Source organism: Scyliorhinus canicula, chromosome 7 (assembly GCF_902713615.1).
Source record: "Scyliorhinus canicula chromosome 7, sScyCan1.1, whole genome shotgun sequence".
Lineage (NCBI taxonomy): Eukaryota > Metazoa > Chordata > Chondrichthyes > Carcharhiniformes > Scyliorhinidae > Scyliorhinus > Scyliorhinus canicula.
This window is the reverse complement of record NC_052152.1, coordinates 166,456,046-166,476,646: the sequence shown is the minus strand read 5'-3', so window position 1 is coordinate 166,476,646 and position 20,601 is coordinate 166,456,046. Positions and strand designations below refer to the sequence as shown.

The window sequence follows — 20,601 nt, the reverse complement described above, 5'->3', positions numbered from 1 at the left end:
CAGTTTAAACCTTTGATGCCAAGATGCAATAGTATTTAACCTGCTCTATCCTTTTAAGGTTGATGCGAAGGTATTACTGTGGAGCATATACCAGGATCAGTTTGAGTTTGATTGCTGAAGAAAGTCACTGTTGATTAGATGCGGCTTGCAAATCCTTGGCTTCTGTCATTGGGGAGATGCCAGATTATGTTGTTCAGAAAAAGCAGCATGTAAAGGCTGGCTTGCTTCCTTTTTTAATATCGGCTTTGGGAGTGTGGAGGTCATACACTTTTTGACATTTATAAACAGATGTACTGTTCGCGTTACTAGATGATTGAGAACACACATAGCCTATATTCACACTTCACTACAACAAATTTAAACTCAAAACGTCTATGTATTGTGTTCTTGTTTCTTCAAAATAATGAGTCATTCATTGAAGGGGTGTTTAAAAAAAGAACATTTGTGCAAGACAGGAACCAAATATTAAAGCTCACGATTATTTAGTGAAATATATTGGCTTACTGTCCAAAGAATGGGGCATTTCGTCATCTGTACAGTTGCTATTTTCTGGGTTTTAAATACAAACCTGAATGAGAGAGAACAGTAGAGGGACCTGAATGAGGGACCAGAATGAGGGAATGAGGGAGAACAATAGAGGGACTTGGATTAATTAACGTTTTCTTTTTTACTTATTTTGATTTCTTTATTCATGACATTTTTGAGGGTTGGTTTGTGATCTGTGATGTACAAAATTATGCTTCTATGCGTCACGACAATATTTCTTCTAACTAATGAGCAAAATTACTTCTTGAGCAGTAAAATATTGGCAGCATTAGATATTCAAAAGGATCTGAAAGCATGATCTTTAAATCATACTTATTATGACCGACACCATTTGAGCAGTCAATCAAATGCACAACACAACAAGTCAGACGGGGAACACAGCCAATGAAGTAATCAAGTCTCCCAAACGCGGGAGGATATTCTGTCCGCAAAACATAACTTAAGCTTAAACTGATGCAGCTCTAATACAAGCATGTACCCAAAGTATGGTTTACAAACCCAAAACTTTCTCAAGGGTTCTCCCAATTGGCCAGCTAGATGTTCAGCAGAAACCTTGTTTATGTGGTGCACCTAGGGTTTCCACTTGTGATCCAGTGACCAGGAGAACGCAAGGATGCTACAGCGAAAGGATCCTCTACAGGAGTGTATACTGAATGCACTCTAATGATGATGTGCAGCAGGGGATGCACAGATGCATTCTGCAACAATCACTACCTCATGTAATCTTCATGTTTCCAGAAGGCAAAAATGGAATCCATCTTATTTTTGAATTTTGCTTCAATCCAGCATTCCCCACTCAGTTAATTCATCATGTTGAGGAGAAACACCTACCTCATAGGCCTTGCGATGGCCCGACTTGTTGCCACAGTTTAAAGACTCATCACCTGCCAAGTCCATGCCAACAACACCTTCATTGTGATATTTCTTACACAGGCGCACAACTTCAGCAGACCATTCTGAAAATATATCAATACTTTATATTTCCATGATTGCATTCTTCAAAGAGGTAGCATCATATCTCAATATTACTTTCAATAACTTACCTCATTGATTTAATTAGCAGCACTCTTCATCTTTCCTTGTATCAACAACTATTTATATTTATGGAGTACTTATAATGTAACAAAATACCCAAGCCGCTTCACAGGAGTATTATAAAACAAAATTTGACTTGGAGCCATAGAGGGATATTGAGGCAGATGACAAAAACCAGCTAAAGGAAAAGATGCAGCCTCTCGAAAAAAAGGAAAGAGTGTTACAGAGATGAATAGATTTGACAGACAGCTAAAGGCATAGCCACCAGCGGCACAGTTATTAAAATCAAGGATTCTGAATAGACTAGAATTAGAAGAGCACAGATATCTCAAGAGAGTTGGAGAAGATAACAGAAGTAGATGGGGTTAGGGTCATGGAGAGATTGGAAAACAAGAATGAGAATTTCTTTACTGGGAGCCAATGCAGGTCAGGAAGCAGAGGGCTGATGAGTGAATGGGACAATGCGAGTTGAGACATGGGCAGAGTTTTGGGTGACCTCAGTCTTCAGAGAATAGAATATGGAGTCTTGACCAGGAGTTCAATGGAACTTTCAAGACATCCTGGAGGATTCCAGTAGCAGATGAGCCAGCTCCGGACTGTGGCAGGCAACATTACAAAGTTGGGAATAGTTGTTCCTGTCTTAAGACTAAACAGAAACGTGTTTAGCTCATATCTGCTACAGAAAAACAGCAACTTCCAGCCATAGTACGCAGTAAGGGATTGGCAAGCTATTGGCAAGAGTGGAACAATTCAGAAGACAATTGATCTGCATTGGCTCCCAGTAAAGAAATTCTCATTCTTGTTTTTTGGTGGAAACTCAGCAAAGTAAAGGAGCTAAAAACAGCAACACAAGTGCAAAAGGGTAATATGAAAAATTAGTAAGGGATATCAAAGTTAACAGCAAAGGTTTTGTAAACATATTATGAATCGTAAGGGGAATATGGGTCCATTAAAGACAAATGCAGGCAGGCTTATAAATGGATAATAGGGCAGCCCGATGGCGCAGTGGGTTAGCCCTGCTTCCTCACGGCGCCGAGGTCCCAGGTTCGATCCCGGCTCTGGGTCACTGTCCGTATGGAGTTTGCACATTCTCCACGTGTTTGTGTGGGTTTTGCCCCCACAACCCAAAGATGTGCAGGGTAGGTGGATTGGCCACGCTAAAGTGCCACTAAATTGGAAAAAAATAATTAGGTACTCTAAATTTAAAAATAACTAAATAAATGGATAATAAAGAAATGACAGACTTGAAAAATAACTGAAGGACGTTATATCCATTTCACATGCAGGAAGAGTGCCTGTCAAGTTACAGTCCTGTTAGATTATCAACTGTTGGCAAGTTCTGTTATCTGTCAGAAACAGATAGAGTGCTTGAACATTTATACAAGTATCAACTAAAGTATAGGTAAGCAGTGGGAATGCTTCGAAGGAGCATTTGGTATGAGACAAAAAGGCAAAGACTCCACTTGTACACTTAAGCAACTGCAACCAACAGATGAGGTAAGACCAGGATCCTTCACTTTCCATTGCTAGACCTCATGCAAAGTATTTTTTACAATATAAAATCAGCTACTTTAGTTAGGCAGGACATGCACATCATAAATCCATGCTGATTTACTGAAATAAAAGACAGAAATTGCTGGATAAATTTACCAGGTCTGGCAGCATCTGTGGAGAGACACCGTGGAGACCTTAAAAAAAATCTGTAATCCCATTAGTCTCTCCATGAATGCTTTTATTACTTCTATTAAATCCAGTATGTTTCTCTCCTTGAATTTTTAAAAGTTACCTCGTACAGTTAGTACTTTGTACTCTTCCTGCATGAGAAATAGATATAAAGTGCTCCAAGTTATTTGTCAAGCCTGTCATTTATTTTAAAGTTAAAAAATTCTGAAGAGGGGTCATAAGGACTCGAAAGATTAACGCTGTTTCTCTCTCCACAAGATGCTGGCCGACCTGTTGAGTTTATCCACCGTTTATTGCTTTTATTTCAGTTAGTCCGCATGGGGTTAAGACATGCAGGTCGTGGAGGACTAATGTAGATGACTTATTTTTGGTTGTAAGAAAAGCTCTGCATGGGATCAAGCAACATTGGAAAAAGTCGGGTATCTGGTGGCTGGCATAATCTGGGAGAATTTTGGGGCCATGGAATATGCACAAAACAAACCCAAGGCCTTCCAGTATTGGGAATGTGGTCTTTTGTTTTGGTAGTACGAGAAGGAATCCAACATCCAGCAGCAATAGGATAACTGGGCAGAAAAATCAGTGCCTCGCTCTTTGCCAGTGGGGCTGTCCCTCTGTTCTCCTCTCAGGGTTCCCTCACTATCTGCTACTGATCTCATCCTCTTAACTCACCACTTGTATCTTGACCATATACCCTGAAACACCAGCATCAAATGCCAACTGAGCTGGTTGGCAGCCAGTTGAAGGAAGGAAAACAAGTGCAGGCCAGGATCCAATAGTAGCAGCAGGTTGATGAGGGAAATTAAAATCACATGGAGCAACAATCCTTTCTTCTACCTCCAGATCCTAACCTTCTAACCCTTTCCCTCAAGCTGAACTTGGAAATGGGCTTTTAAGGACTGACCTAATCTTAGATCAATTCCACTTTCCTGCCTATCCCATTCCCTCTAGACTCCTATATAATTCTGTATAATTCAGTCTTCAATGGCCTGGCCTACACTACTCACCGGGTAGAAAATTCCAAAGGTTAACGATCCTCCAATAAGAGAAATTACTCAATTTCCATCTTAAACGGAAGACCTCTTGTTCTCAAACTCTGCCCCAGTTCTCGATTCCCTCACGAGGGGCAACACCCTCTCAGTATCTGTGCTGTCAAGCCCTTTCAGAAGCTTATATGTTTCATTGAGTTCACTTCTCATTCTTCGAAGCTCCAGCTGGTAGAGGTTCAACCTATTCTACGGTTCTTCAGAGTAATCTCCTTATCCCAGGAATACAATGTAATTCGCAGCAAGGCAAGCCAGCACAAAGCTCAGAAGGTAATCACAAGACAGACTGAGGAGATTCCAGGTGGATTAAGGTCGCTATAACATTGATCGGAGGGAAGCAAATGCAAAACATACTATAGGCATAACAAAGCTAGATGAAAGTTACACTCCAGTCAATCCAGGATAAGCCTAATCAAGGAGTCAATGAGGTAGCATCATTGTGTTTGCAGATCAGCTACTAGGACAGAATCACAGCTCGGTACGATAAGTAGAAAACTGAATAATGACAGAGAAACGTGACAGATAATTGTCAGGTGGTTCAGGCACCAAAGTCTGACAATTGCTGAAAATACTCCAAGTTAGAAATAAAATTATAAATAGTTGGGACAGATGAAAATATATTTATACCAGCAACGATATATTACCTGGCATATGACGCATGCAGCAAAGAATGGATCTCGCCTTGATCTTAAAATCCTTTTCTCCTTCTTCGAAACCCTGGTTGATGAGATGAACTACTTCATCTGGAGTCAGGTCCCCTCTGATTACAAACATTAACACACAAAACAAGTCAGACTCTAGATAACTAGTTGTCACAGCAAATAAGAGATAGGTTAATCAAATGCATTTTGTATACATTTATAGAGTCAAGCTTGGATAAAATGTCAAAACTTTATATTGAGACTAGTTCAGTTCAGAAGTGTTACACTCTACATATTATCATAAAGTACTGAAGATTCAGAAAAAACAACAAGAATCCCTACAGTGCAGAAGGAAGCCATTCTGCCAATCGATTCTGCACCAAACCTCCAAAAGACCCTGCCCAATACCCAGGCAACCAAAGACTCAGGCCCTGAACAAAAAAAGGTTTCCTACTGAATCTACCATATGCCATGACAACATTATTCTGGTTTTCGGTAGGGTGGCAGATTGAGTGTTCTTCAGAGAGGGAGGATGGATACTATTACAAAAACAGGTTCAAAAATTCCTCTCAAACTGCAAGGCTAACCGTGTTCATTGCTATTGAGGTGCAAACACCACATCAGTCTCGGCCGAGAGCAGATGGGCAAAGAAATTAAGAGATTGCTTTTCATATTTGCCCATCCACTTTTAGCTTTTTGAAAAAGGAATCTCACTAATTTGGTACTCTCACTGAGTGATGCAAAGTTCCTGTTCTCGTATGACAGATACAAAGTAAGCTCACAGGAATTACCTGAAAGGTTACTGACTGCCCATGTGGCACTGAAAATTAAACATTAAAATATGATGTCTCATTCCTGTAATGTTTATTGTTGTTGGGAGATCTTTAAAAAAAAAACACTTTCTGTTCTCTCCATCTAATCTTGCTTTCTCTTTCGATGTTTGTTTGGGCATTGACTTAATCATTCTACCTTCCACTGCCTTATTCAGACCTTGTGCTGTTTGTTTCACAATCTGATTGGTTGAGGTTGAGGAGATACCCAATTGCTTGCTCTGTTTACTGAGGTTCAAGGTTCAAGGTAGGGGATTTCCACCTCAAACTTCCAGTAACTCATCCCAAACCCCTTGGAGATTAAACAGGCAACGGTCAAATATGACTGACGATAGGTGCTGTACACTGATCGGTTTCAGGGATTTTTGTGTCATTTAAATATAGAAAAATGTCCCAAGGTACTTCAGAGGTGCTTGTATGAACTAATTGTGTTACGATCCCAGTTGATGTCATAACTGGACAGGATGATCCCAGAATGGAATCCTGGCTCAAAAGACTGGAATTTATACTACTTTTTAAAAATAAAACGTGGAGGAACAGTCACAGGACCATGAATGAGCTTTGACAACGAGGAAAATGTTTTTTATTAAAGATAAAAAAATTGGATTATAATACAACCTTTAGCTTAACAAATACACAGATTTAAAGAATAACATGGATTGCAAAATACATCTCAAACCACAATGAGTCTCATTAACACAAAAAGTCCCTTTCAAGTGCACTGTGCTGAAAAAGACATTCTGCTCTGAACTCAAGTTAGTCTCTGTGGTTTTCTCTTAGAATCCGCCCAGAGTGTTACCACGTAAGAGTTTCCAAACTCCACTCCTAAAAACACACTTTGAAATCTCCTCTCATGACTGCATTCCAAAATCCAGGCCAGGTTTTCCAAATGATACTTTAAAACAAAGCTTCCGCTCCACTTTTAACACAGAATCCAGTCCAAGATTTTACCCCAACCTCGCAAGTTTTCTTTGGCTTGATTGCTATGCAAACTGCTCACAATTACTTTAACTCAATTCCCAGGCTCTATTAAAATATGATGTGGAGATGCCGGCGTTGGACTGGGTGAGCACAGTAAGAAGTCTTACAACACCAGGTTATTAAAGTCCAACAGGTTTGTTTCAAACACCAGCTTTCGGAGCACTGCTCCTTCCTCAGGTGAATGAAGAGGTATGTTCCAGAAACATATATATAGATAAATTCAAAGGTGCCAGACAATGCTTAAAAAGCGAGCATTTGCAGGTAATCAAGTCTTTACAGATCCAGAGATAGGGGTAACCCCAGGTTAAAGAGGTGTGAATTGTCTCAAGCCAGGATGGTTGGTAGGATTTCGGAAGCCCAGACCAGATGCTGGGGGATGAATGTAATGCGACATGAATCCCAGGTCCCGGTTGAGGCCGCAATCATGTGTGCGGAACTTGGCTATAAGTTTCTGTTTGGCGATTCTGCATTGTCGCACGTCCTGAAGGCCGTCTTGGAGAACGCTTACACTCTGATCTCCGGGTAAGCGTTCTCCAAGGCGGCCTTCCTCTGGGGCCAGCACAATGGTTAGCACTGTTGCTTCACAGCTCCAGGGTCCCCGGTTCAATTCCTGGCTTGGGTCACTGTCTGTGTGGAGTCAGCATGTTCTCCCAGTGTCTGCGTGGGTTTCCTCCGGATGTTCCGGTTTCCTCCCACAGTCCAAAGATGTGCAGGTTAGGTGGACTGGCCATGATAAATTGCCCTTCGTGTCCAAAAAGCTGAGATGGGGTTACTAGATTAAGGGGATAGTATTGAGGTGTGGGCTTAAGTAGGGTGCTCTTTCCAAGAGCCAGTGCAGACTCACTTGGCCGAATGGCCTCCTTCTGCACTGTAAATTCTATGATTCTAAGAGAGGCTAAAAACCAGGATGCCCATCAGGCCAAGGAGGGGAAAAGAAGACAGCGCTATTGTCGGGTCTCTACAGGATACACTGGTCTTTTAATGAGCTGTTAGATGACATGTGCCTCTGAAGACTCTGATTACACAGGGAGATATTGCGGCGTCGGTGCCAAGTCTTTGCAGACCTGGTGCCAAGAGGAAGAGGAGAGCACCTGCTCCCAGTAGCCATGAAGGTCACGGCTGCCCTGAATCTTTTTGCCTCAAGCTCCTTACAAGGCTTGAGTGGGGCCCTGTGCAGGGTTTCACAGATAACAGCGCACAGGTGCAACCGGGATGTGACAGATGCCCTGGGCATTAAACTACATCACCTTTCACCTGGACCAGGCTCATCACAATGCCCGGGCAAGTTTCTCGCCATGCTCTAGGTCCTGGGGCAAATTGATAGCACCCATGTCACCCTTGGAGCACCATCTCGACAAGAGGCTGCCCTTCATCAACAGTAATGGGTTCCACTCCCAAAACATTCAGATTGTCTGCGACAACTGGGTGACCATCATGCACCTGTGAAGGCTCTCCTGGGAATGTGCATGACACTTACATCCTGGACACTCTGAAATAACCGGAGCCTTTGAGGGTCACCCGAGGATGAGAGGTTGGCTGGTGGGGGAGAAAGAATTCTCTCTTCCAACCTCTTCCATCAGGCAGAAGATACAAAAGTATGAGAACACACATACGCATTAACGGATTCAAAAACAGCTTCTTCCCCACTACTACCAGATTCCTGAATGGCTCTCTTGTGGTCTGTACTGATCTATCCACACATCTTCTCAACTGTGCAGCACTGCACTCCGTATGCTTCATCCAATATCTATGTCTATGTATTTACATTGTGTATCTATCATCATGTGTCCTTTGTTTTTGTGCATCTGTCATATATCCTGGAAGACAAAGGACACGGGGTCAGCCTTTAAGAATAATACGGGTGTGGGAGATGAGAGACGCACTTGAGACTAGTCATCTGGATGAAGTTGCATTAGACTCTTAATTCTTTGGCCAAGCAGACCTTTCTATCTGCCACTTCTCAATCTGCCCCCCCCCCCCCCCCCCCCTGCGATGTCTATTGCCCTCTCCTCATAGGGAGTCAAGACTCAGGCATCCTCCTGCCCATTTTTTCCTCATTCCTCCTGCTGTGGGCTATCCTCTCCTGCAGGGACATCGTGAAGCAGCCACTGGCGGATATTGGGGATTGGTAGCATGTGACATGTGTGGGCATTGCACCTAGCCAAGGAGGATTTGTGAAAGGGATTGTTGTGGGGAGGGGGGTTCTGAGGAAGATGCTGGGAGGCTGGGTGCTGGGAGCCCTGTGTGGTGGCATTGAGGGGGTTAATGGTGAGATACCAGGGTTTGGGGATGGGAGTGATGCAGGGGCAGGCAGGTGGGTGCTCCCCCTTGCAGCTCAAAGTAGGTTATTCATCTTCTTCCAGCATTGGATGCCAGTCCTCCAGGTGAGGCTGCTGGCACTCAGCCTCTGCCACCTCTTCCCAGGCACAGTTCATGGAGCTGGCTGGTAGTCTTCTGCCAACCCTCTGAATAGGGTGGCGAGCCTCTCCTTCACGGAATCCAACATGCAGTCAAGGTCTGCATCTAGGAATCTTGAGACAGCTCTTCTTGCAGCCATCCTCTTGGCTGGATAATCAGAGCTGCAGGGGGCGTTCACTGGTAACAGCACTCTGATTTTATTCAGGAGAATTGCGACCCAAGAGTTTCTTGTTCCTTTTCCCATGGTATTGCCTCAGCCAGTCAGTCAAATTGCCAAACAATCAGCACTCCTTTCTCACATGATGCAGATTGTTGCGATCATTTGAAATTTAGCATTCTTGGGTCTGATGAGTGCAAGGTGAAAAGCTTCAGCAAGGTGTCTATCTTTTCAGCACCATTCAAGTCCTGTGTGACTGTGTGGCATGTGACTGTATTATTCAATAAACCACCACCACCCTCCTTTCAGGTACCCCAGTACAAGTTGTCACTCGCTGAATTTAAAAAATGCCTCTTCCCATTCACCACCTCTGAAACGAGTCCCCTCTGGTTATTGGCCTGCCAGCCAGTGGAAACCGCTTGCCCCCCCATCTATTATATTATATTATATTAAAAGCCTCCGATTTTGAACACCTCAATTAGACCTCAACTTAATCCCCTCTATTCTACAATGTGAATAACTCCAGCTTTTCTAGTCTCTCCATATAACTGAAGTACCTCATCTCTGGTACCCTTCTCATAAATGTGCTCTGCAAATTCTCCAATGGCGTCCTCAAAAACAGCAAATGTACACTCTTAGCAAAATCAAAACCAAAGATAATTTTCTTAAGCTATTTCAAACTTAAAATTGATCATTGAAGGTAGATGTTCATTTCTGATGTGGTGAAACATTACCACAGAATGTTAGCTTCAGGCTAATTGATGTCTGCAATACCGAATATGACAACACAAAATACTTCTGGTAATGGAGATGCCCATCAAAGCAGCATAGGTTAATCACTGACCCTGTCCAAAAGGTTTGACTCATATCTCCAATCTGCACATAAGTTTCAATTAACACCACTATTCAAGATGGTTTTTTAATATAATTTACATGGCGCTGAACAGCCTATGACACTCAGGACTTGTAACAAATTGTCAGGAGAAAATACACTCATACATGCTGTTGCTTGTAACTTCATTGGATAAACATTAAATCTCTTTTTCAGATAGACACTCTGGCTGTAACAGTCAAATTGTCATGTTATCAATAGTATTTTGGATCACAATGGCCTTGGCCTTTTAAAAAATTAATTTATGGGATGTGGCCCTCGCAGGTTCGGCCAGCATTTATTGCCCATCCCCAATTGCCCTTCAAAAAGTGGTGGTGAGTTGCCTTCTTGAACCACTGCAGTCCCAGAGTTGTAGGTACGCCGATAGTGCTGTTAGAGAGGGAGTTACAGGATTTGTCCCAGCGACAATGAAAGAAAGGCGATATTTTTCCAAGTCAGGGTGGCAAGTGACTGGAGGAGAACCTCCAGGTGGTGGGGTTCCGAGGTATCTGCTGCTCTTGTCCTTCTAGATCGTAGCGGGCGTGGGTGTGGAAGGTGCTGTCTACGGAACCTTTGTGAGTTACTGCACTGCATCTTATAGATCAGGGGTGGGCAAACTTTTCCGTGCAAGGGCCACATTCAGAAATTCACAATTTTAAAGGGCCGCATAGTATATTAAGTAAAATAATTACTTCACCCGGTTATGATTCTGGGCGCCTCATATAGAACATAGAACAGTACAGCACAGAACAGGCCCTTCGGCCCTCGACGTTGTGCCGAGCAATGATCACCCTACTCAAGTCAACGTATCCACCCTATACCAGTAAGTAACCCAACAGCTCCCCCCCATTAACCTTAAAAAAAATAATAAAAATTTTTTTTTTAAAAATTAGAAATTTTTTTTTTTTTAATGACTTGGTGGGCCGCATAAAGACCTTTGGCGGGCCGCATGCAGCCCGCGGGCCGTAGTTTGCCCACCCCTGTTATAGATGGTACACATGGCTGCCACTGCTCGTCGGTGGTAGAGTGTTAAAATTTTTGTGGAAAGGGGAGCGATCAAGCGGGTTGCTTTGTCCTGGATGGTGTCGAGTTTCTTTCGTGTTGTTGGTGCTGCACTCATCCAGGCAAGAGGAGAGCATTTCATTACACTCCTGACTTGTGCTGCTGAACATTGTGCAGTCATATGTGCAGTCATATGTGAACATCTCCCTCCGCAAACATTCCCATTTCTGACCTTATGATGGAAGGGAGATAATTGATGGAGCAGATGATGATGATTGGGCCTGGGACACTACCCTGAAGAACTCTTGCAGTGATGTCCTGGAGCTGAGATAATTGACCTCCAACCACCACAACTATCTTCCTTTGTGCCAGATATGACTCCAATGCGCAGCACGGTGGCGCAGTGGATTAGCCCTGCAGCCTCATGGCGCCGAGGTCCCAGGTTCGATCCTGGCTCTGGGTCAATGTCCGTGTGGAGTTTGCACATTCTCCCCATGTTTGCGTGGGTTTCGCCCCCACAACCCAAAGATGTGCAGGCTAGGTGGATTGGCCACGCTAAATTGCCCCTTAATTGGAAAAAATGAATTGGGTACTCTAAATTTATTTTAAAAAAAAGATACGAGTGGAGAGTTTTCACCCACGATTCCCATTGACTCAGGTTTAACTGGGCTCCTTAATGCCATACTCGGTCAAATGCTGCTTTGATGTTAAGGGCGGTCATTCCCACCTCACCTCTGGCATTCAGCTCTTTTGTCCATGCTTGAACCAGGACTGAATGAGGTCAGGAGCTGAGTGACCCTGGCGGGACTCAAACTGAGCATCTCCGTGAGCTTCACCTGACAGCACTGTTGATGACTCCTTCCATCACTTTGCCGATGATGGACAGCAGACTGATAGGGCGGTATGTGGCTGGGTTGCATTTGTTCTGTTTGTGTACAGGACATACCTGGGAAATTTTCCACATTGTTGGGTGGATGCCAATGTTTTAGCTCTATTGGAACAGCTTGGCTAGGGGTGCAGCAGGGTCTGGAGCATAAGTCCTCAGTACTAATTCCGGAATATTGTCAGGGCCCATAACCGTTGCAGTATCCAGTGCCTTCAGCTGTTTCTTGATATCACGTGGAGTGAATCGTATTGGCTGAAGACGGACATCTATGATGCTGGGTACCTCCGGAGGAGACAGAGTTGAATCATCCACCCGGCACTTCTGGCTGAAGATTGGTGTGACTGCCTCAGCTTGTCCTTTGCACATATGTGTTGGGATCCTCCATCACTGAAGATGGGGATATTTGTGGAGCCTCCTCCTCCAGTGAGTTGTTTAATTGTCTAAAGGATTGCAAGTATCAAAGCACATGGCTAATGGCCACATGATATTTCTCTTGATTCAAAGCAGTCATGTGTCACAAGAACTAATCTTTACAAGATTCCTTATCTGAAACCTTTATGTGCCAAAACCATGGAACTATTATAGCATGGAAAACTTCTCAACTTTTATCACAGATTGACCCAAGAAACTATTTGCCAGTCAGTGTTCTGTCAGTTGTGAGTAAATACTATGAGGCAGAGGTACTAATGAAACACCTACATTGATGTTATCAAACAGGGAGTCAGTGTGAATTTATGGAGAAGTTGCGCGCAGCAACTTTACTGGTTTTCTTTTGAAGAAATAGTGAACAATAAAAGTTCCAGTTTTGAGGCTCCTAAGAGGGAAGAGCAAACTAATTACACACAAAGATGTCTGCCAAAGAAAAATATGTGTAATTTATCATCAACAAATACGAGGAAAATTAAGTAAGTAGAGACAATATCAACAATGTAGCTCGGAGCTGTAGGTCAAGACAGGAGGGAGATCTGGATTACTGGTGCCTCTTGGTTCAGGATTGAGGATGACTGACTTCTACTTTGGTTCAATGGGTTCAGAGATGGCTGATTAGCTCAATGTACGACATGCCGACTCCACCACATTCAGAGCAGGTGGTGTTTTGATAGATGTAACGACTGAAGGTTTGTGCGCTCCCTCCGAAGCCTCAACTTTATTTCTTGCGCACTCCTGAAGCCTCACAATGTGTTTAGTCCCTTTCCTGATGAGCCTTCTCCATTTTGGCTAGTCACCAGCCAGAATCACACCTGTGTCAGCAGAGATATTTGAGCTCTTCAGTGATGCTTTGAGAACATCCCCAACGTGTTTCTTCTGTCCTCCTGGGAGTCTCCTCCCATGACTAAGTTCCAAGTGGAGCAGTTGCTCCAGGAATCTGGTGTCAGGCATATGAATGGCATACCCAGAGGGGCTGGTTTTGCATGATTAGCACCTCTATGCTGGGCAAGTTGACGTGGGAGAGAATGCTGCTGTTGGATCATTTTTCTTGGCACAGGATTTGGAGGATCTTGTGAGAATATCACTAGCGGTACTTCTCCAGTGCTTTGAGGTGCCTGCTGCAAGTTTCCGAGTCTCCAAGTATATAGGAGCTTTGGAGCTCATTGCTACCCAGCAAACCTTGACCTTGAGTCTCATGGTCAAGATTTTGGTCCTCAAATCTGCTTTTCAATCAGCCAAAGGTTGAACTGGCACATTGAAGGCGATTATGAATTTTGTTGTCTATGTCTGCCTGTAATGCATTCAAACCCACAGCACATCCCTTACCTGTTGCTGTACAAAGCTTAGAGCAAAAATCTTAGGAGGGGACAGATTTTGTACAATGTGCTAGTATGTGGATTGCTGGACTACAAAGAAGACTGAGGAAAAGCATATTTGCAGACCAGGTTTGCAGGGAGATACCTAGTTTTAGGTGTCTTAGTGACGAGGAAACATCGAATATCCGAGAGCCATGGATTGTTTACTCCAAAGGAAAGAAAATACAGATGTATTGCTCAAGAATTCAAGACCTTTAAGAGATTAGATAGACTGAACACCAAAGCCATGTTTGAGAATGCCTTCAATCCTAGAATCAGGGGTCCCAGCTCAAGCGCAGAAGAGGGATAATGCAGACTGTTTATATTTAACTACATTATGCAGAATGTAGTGTATGGACAGATTGCCAGAAAAGGATTGTTAGCAAATACTGCGGGGAACAATTCAGGGAGAATGGAGTGGGTCTTTAAACGAGTGGATAAATTAGAGGCATGTATTTTTGAAACCAACCAGCTGGACGACTGAGCCATTCCCAGCAATACATTGTCCCATGTAAACAAACAGTTATATATTCACTTACAATCGTTGCTCAAAGCCTTCCTGGTCATATTTATACCATTGCCTGAACCTCCAAAATAAAGGGATAGCACCATATCAACCGTATAAAAAGATGCCAGTAATCTATGCACAAGACATTCCAGTATTCGAAAATACTTGCTGATATTCAGGGTAGGCACTTTCACAGTGACCTTTCACCTGTACTGGGCAGGGGTTGCTCCTCTTTCTGATCTCATCTTGGTATAGGAGGTCATAGGAATTATAAAAAAATACATTCTCTCAACTTAAGTCAGTAATTTATTACAGTACAAAAGAGCCTTTTGCAGTTGAACCAATAATAATAATTTGAAAATGAAAACTGTTGAGCAGTGTTGTCAAAGTACTGAAATAACATTACTACCAAGACATTTTCAGATAATGTGTTTTGATTACTTACGGGTTTTGGTTCCAAGGAATGGGAATAACATTGGAGTTGGCAAAAAGATGAGGGCTGTATCTTGCTTCGAAATATATAATACCTTCTCTTGCTTTCATTTGCACAAGCTCATAAGCTATTCTTTTCAAAGCTTCTCGGTCTCCACTACATGCAGCAAGAAAAAAAATAAAAATTAATGGTTATTTTCAGACCGAGAGTAGCACATGGAGGCAAGATTGGTGTATCATGGAACAAATAAGTTCATCTGGCACAGCAGCAGATATGGAGCAATAAATGTGATCAAGAACAGCCTTTCCGGGGCTTAGCACAAGAATCTGAAGTATTTTATAAGCACACAAAGCATAAAAAATGTACTGAGAGGAGGAATGACATCCACTAGATATCAAAAAGGACATGGAAGCAGAAGACATAATTGAGGAGCTAAAAGAGTAATGTCCATCTCTCTTTACCTCGGATAAGGATGCTGTCTCAGCCATAGTGACATGTTTGAGATACTGGATGGGCTAGAAATGCACAAAGATGGGGGGTATTAGAAAGGCTAGTTGTAGTTGATAAGTCACTAGAATCAGGTGGGTTTCATCCAGGGATGCAGAGGGAATCATGCATGAAAAATGTAGGGATACTTGCCATAATCTTCCAACCATCCTTAAACATGGAGGTGGTTCCAGAGGACTAGAGAGTTTATAATGTTACACCTTGTTCTGACCTCAGTGGTGGGGAAGCTTTCAGGGAAGTGATAAATCCCTGACTTGATCACAGTGTAGTGCTGTGTGACCATCTAACCACACAATGTGACTATTTCAGTGTCTTCTGCAGCAGAGCCCCTTCCACCAATCATCAGTTGAACTCATTAAACACAAACAGTCGCCACAACTTTCTGAAGCTCAATTAGGGATAGACAACAAATGTTGGTCTGGCCAGTGGTATCCACATCCCAAATGCAACAAACTTATGTAAATTGGGCTTCAGCTTTTGATAGTCTGCCTGTCTGGATGCAATTTGTTCAAAAATCAGCTGAAGAGCCACACTGTCAGGTTTCAAGGATTTCATCTTTGTACAGCAATACGTTCTCACTCCTAAACTGTGCAGGGTAGAAGGATTGTTTAGCTGCAGGGAAACCTGGCTATCTGTATCCCAGGCATACAAGCCCAGATAACCACTGCATCACTTGTCAAAGCACTTCTAGTTACATTTTGGAGCGTATAAAGGTGTTTTTTGAGGTCTTAATGTTAGTCAATGCCTTTTGATTGGCCATAATACAGCCAAATACAAGTACCAAATCTGTATACAGGCAATATGATGATTAACCCGAATGGAGGTTCTATGAGACAAACATACATGTTTGACTCCCCCTCCATTGATATTCCTTTTACTAAATCGTCATAGAGAAAATTATGCCCAGAGAATACTCAGTGCTGCATTGCAAGTGTGTCCACCAGTAGCTTCAACTGTAAAAATAGCTACAGGTAAAATATGTTGTGTAGTTTTTTCAACAACCTGCCATGAAGGGCGTCTTTGTCCTACAAGACTAAAAACCAGAGCATCAGTGAAGTGTTAAGCGATAAAAAATTTATGTGTCTTTGACAGCAGAAGTCCAGTGAAAAAGAACACTCCTACTTTGGAGTACAGGCTATTGGTATTTTCACCATAGAAACTGCAATGGTTCAGAGTGGCAGCTCACCACCAACTTCCCAAGAACAATTAAGGATGGATAACACGTATTGGCCTCGTCAGGAATACCCACATTCTGTGGATAGATAAATAAGAAAAAAGGAATTGCTCAGATCATAAGATCATTGGAGCCTCTATTCATTGACCATAAGATATGGGAGCAGAATTAGGCCATTCGGCACATCGATTCTGCTCCACAATTCGATCAGGGGCTGGTTTCGTTTACTGGGCTAAATCGCTGGCTTTTAAAGCAGACCAAGCAGGCCAGCAGCACAGTTCGATTCCCGTACCAGCCTCCCCGGACAGGCGCCGGAATGTGGCAACTAGGGGCTTTTCACAGTAACTTCATTGAAGCCTATTCGTGACAATAAGCGATTTTCATTTCATTTTTTCATTTCATATGTGCCGCATCCCCATTCTCCTGCCTATTCCCCTTAACCACTGATTCCCTTATTAATTAAGAAATCTCCTTATTAATCAAGAACACCAGATTTGTGCTTGAGGTGCTGTTACCTACAGGACTACAAACCAAAAGCTGGAAGGTAGAATTAGGCAGAATAATTATTTCATGGAACATAAGAAGTAGGAGCAGAAGTAGACAATTTAGCCTCTCAAGTCTGTTCCACTGTTCAATACGATCATGGCTGATCTCATCGTGGCCTCAACTCAACCGTTCTGTCCATTCTCTGTAACCCTTCACCCCATTACTAATTAAATATCGGTCTAACTCCTCCTTAAATTTACTCACTGTCCCAGCATCCACCACACTCAAGGATAACGAATTCCACAGATTCACAACCCGTTGGGTGAAGTCGTTTCTCCTCATTTGTGTTTTGAATTTGCTACCTCTTATCCTGTGACTATGACGTCTCTTCCAGAATGCCCCACAAGAGGAAGCATCCGCTCCACATTTACTTTATCAACTTATTTACCTCAATTTGATCTCCCCTCATTCTTCTAAACTCGGGGCAGCAGGGTAGCATGGTGGTTAGCATAAATGCTTCACAGCTCCAGGGTCCCAGGTTCGATTCCCGGCTGGGTCACTGTCTGTGTGGAGTCTGCACGTCCTCCCCCTGTGTGCGTGGGTTTCCTCCGGGTGCTCCGGTTTCCTCCCACAGTCCAAAGATGTGCGGGTTAGGTGGATTGGCCATGCTAAATTGCCCGTAGTGTCCTAATAAAAGTAAGGTTAAGGGGGGGTTGTTGGGTTACGGGTATAGGGTGGATACGTGGGTTTGAGAAGGGTGATCATTGCTCGGCACAACATTGAGGGCCGAAGGGCCTGTTCTGTGCTGTACTGTTCTATGTTCTACAGAGTATAGGCCTAAACTGCTGACAGGTCAGTCTTTTACACATCTTGCACAGATTATACAGACATGCAAACTGTTACCTGGAACAGGCATCAGGCCTCCATGCAAATGCATTTTAGGCATCCCAAAATATTAGTTTTATAAAAAGCAGTTGGTATTCGTACAATATTATGTGAAAGGTAGCTTCACCCTCTTGGCAATTTGCCCTTGACTCTTTAGAGCTAGGGTTAATTCTGCAATCCTAGGCTCCCACTGGGGAGCCATGTTCACACAAAAGGTGGGCTGGAGAATCACAGGAAAAATGCTGCCATTCTAGCATTGATTGTCTCCCTCACTAGCAGCACAAAAGTGGCAGAAATACCATTAATTGATGTACTTCTCTTCTTTCCATTTCCAACTTTCCTCAAGAACGTACTAGTACAGTCCCACATGCAGCAGCTCACCAATTGGTCATTATTTAACCTGGTCCTTAACAACAATTGCCTTTAGGCTATTCAATCATAATGATTATTAAAACCAAGTCCAATATTGTCCTGACTCAGTGCCCATACACAATACTTTCAAAGCGTTTGCAATATCGGAATCGGAATTAGAAACATTGGCTGATCGTCTCCTATAGTATTTTCTTAGGGTCTTGCCAAGATCAGCGAATATAGTAATAATAATCGCTTAATGTCACAAGTAGGCTTCAATGAAGTTACTGTGAAAAGCCCCTAGTCGCCACATTCCGGCGCCTGTTCGGGGAGAATTGAATTCGTGCTGCTGGCATTGTTCTGCAAGCCGGTGGTCACGTGGCCTAATGGATAAGGCATCTGACTTCGGTGAATCTTAGTAATGATATCAGAAGGTTGCAGGTTCGAGTCCTGCCGCGGTCGGCATTGTTCTGCATTACAAGCCAGCTATTTAGCCCACTGAGCTAAACCAGCCCTTAGACTAGCAAACCCAAGGTAGGAAAGTTTGGACCCCTATTCTGAAATGTAAAGATGGAGGTTATGATCATGCGCCACCAGCAGGGCTTTGCACACAGTAAATAGCTCAGCAGAAATTTGCAGCTAAACAGCCCAAATTAAATTAAACCAAATCAATGTTCCAAAAAATCACAGATACCTGGTTAAATTCCAGCTGAGTAGAAGACACAGGGTCTCCGGAAACTTCAGCCAGAGACTTCACCTCTGAGCTATTGGACAGTTATTAGCATCAAAGAGTATATTTAGCACTGAAAGGTCATATTTTGCAACACAAGTAGAAACAGGAATCACTTGGCAACAGCAATCATGCTTCGATTTAAAGTTAACCATGGTTAGAATAAAATGGAACTAAATTGAAAATCTTCAAACTAAATGCAGAACATGGAAGAGCACATTTTAAATCCCTTATGAGCGTGCAGTAGAATTTGAAGGGAGTGACGAGAAGAATCCTTGTGAAAACATCTTCCTGTCAGGAAGATTGCGCGCAATGCACAAAATGGTTTGACAAACCAGACTGGGAGGCTCCCAGATTTAAACTCTGGTAAGTTAGTTGGGCTAAGCTGGAACTGTGATAGATATTGTACATTTGGGAGAGCTTTAGATTCCTGGATCGCTGGGACTGTTTCTGGAGACCCTGGAGGTCTACATCTGAACTCGAGCAGGACTAACATCCTTGCGGGAGGGTTTGCTTGTGCTGTTAGAAGGAGTTTAAAATAATTCATCACGGGGAGGGGACACAGGACTGTTAGCGGAATATGGACACAGCATAATACAGTAAAGCAATCAAATCAGACGGAGTACAGCTGCATTACGTTTCAAGGGAGTATGGCAAGGCTGGATGGCCTCCACTTTAATGCCAGGAGTATTACAATTAAAATGGACGAGTTAAGGGTGAGGATTGGCACATATAGTAGCCATCACAGAGACATGGTTAAAGGAGGGACAGGATTGGCAGCTCAACATTCCGTGATATAGAATCTTCAGGCAAGACATGGGAGGGGTTAAAAGAGGAGGAGGCATCACATTATTAGTTTTTTTTTTAAATAATTTTTATTGGAATTTTTTGAAAAATATTTATCAACAGAACAATAATAACAGTAACAATAATAAACACCCCCCCCCCCCGGCACCTGTAACAACGCATATAACAAACCCCCCCACCCCCCCCAAACCCAATAAACAACAAAATAAATTAACAATAAGCAAATTAACTTAAACACTATCCCCCTAAGACCCCACCCCCCCCCCCCCGGGTTGCTGCTGTTGACCTAGTTCCTTATAGTTGAGCCAGAAAGTCGAGGAAAGGCTGCCATCTCCTAAAGAACCCTTGTACCGACCCCCTTAGGGCGAATTTGACCCTCTCCAGCTTAATGAATCCCGCCATGTCATTGATCCAGGTCTCCACGCTCGGAGGTCTCGCATCTTTCCACTGCAGCAAGATCCTCCGCCGGGCTACTAGGGACGCAAAGGCCAAAACATCGGCCTCTTTCGCCTCCTGCATTCCCGGCTCCACCCCAACCCCTAAAATCGTGAGTCCCCAGCCTGGCTTGGCCCTGGATCCTACCACCCTCGACACCGTCCTCGCCACCCCCTTCCAGAACTCCTCCAGTGCCGGGCATGCCCAGAACATATGGGCATGGTTCGCTGGACTCCCCGAACACCTGACACACCTGTCTTCACCCCCAAAGAACCTACTCATCCAAGACCCGGATGTGTGGGCCCGGTGCAGCACCTTGAACTGGATGAGGCTAAGCCTCGCACATGAAGAAGAGAAGTTCACCCTCTCCAGGGCGTCCGCCCATGTCCCCTCCCACTTATCCTTCAG

At 43.4% G+C, this 20,601-nt stretch overlaps 1 protein-coding gene and 1 non-coding gene across 2 annotated transcripts in view; one reads left to right on the top strand and one right to left on the bottom strand.

The window, feature by feature from the left end:
- ada (adenosine deaminase) overlaps positions 1–20,601 on the bottom strand; it is an 86,539-nt gene that overhangs the window by 33,441 nt on the left and 32,497 nt on the right. Inside the window, exons 4-6 of the mRNA XM_038803209.1 lie at positions 14,831–14,974; positions 4,952–5,067; positions 1,378–1,502 (exon numbers count right to left, since the gene is read on the bottom strand). Coding sequence (XP_038659137.1) covers positions 1,378–1,502; positions 4,952–5,067; positions 14,831–14,974 — 385 coding nt within the window. The remainder of the gene's footprint in view (positions 1–1,377; positions 1,503–4,951; positions 5,068–14,830; positions 14,975–20,601) is intronic.
- Positions 18,594–18,683, top strand: trnar-ucg. Its single transcript is given in 2 exon segments — positions 18,594–18,630; positions 18,648–18,683. It is a non-coding gene; the product is annotated as a tRNA-Arg (tRNA).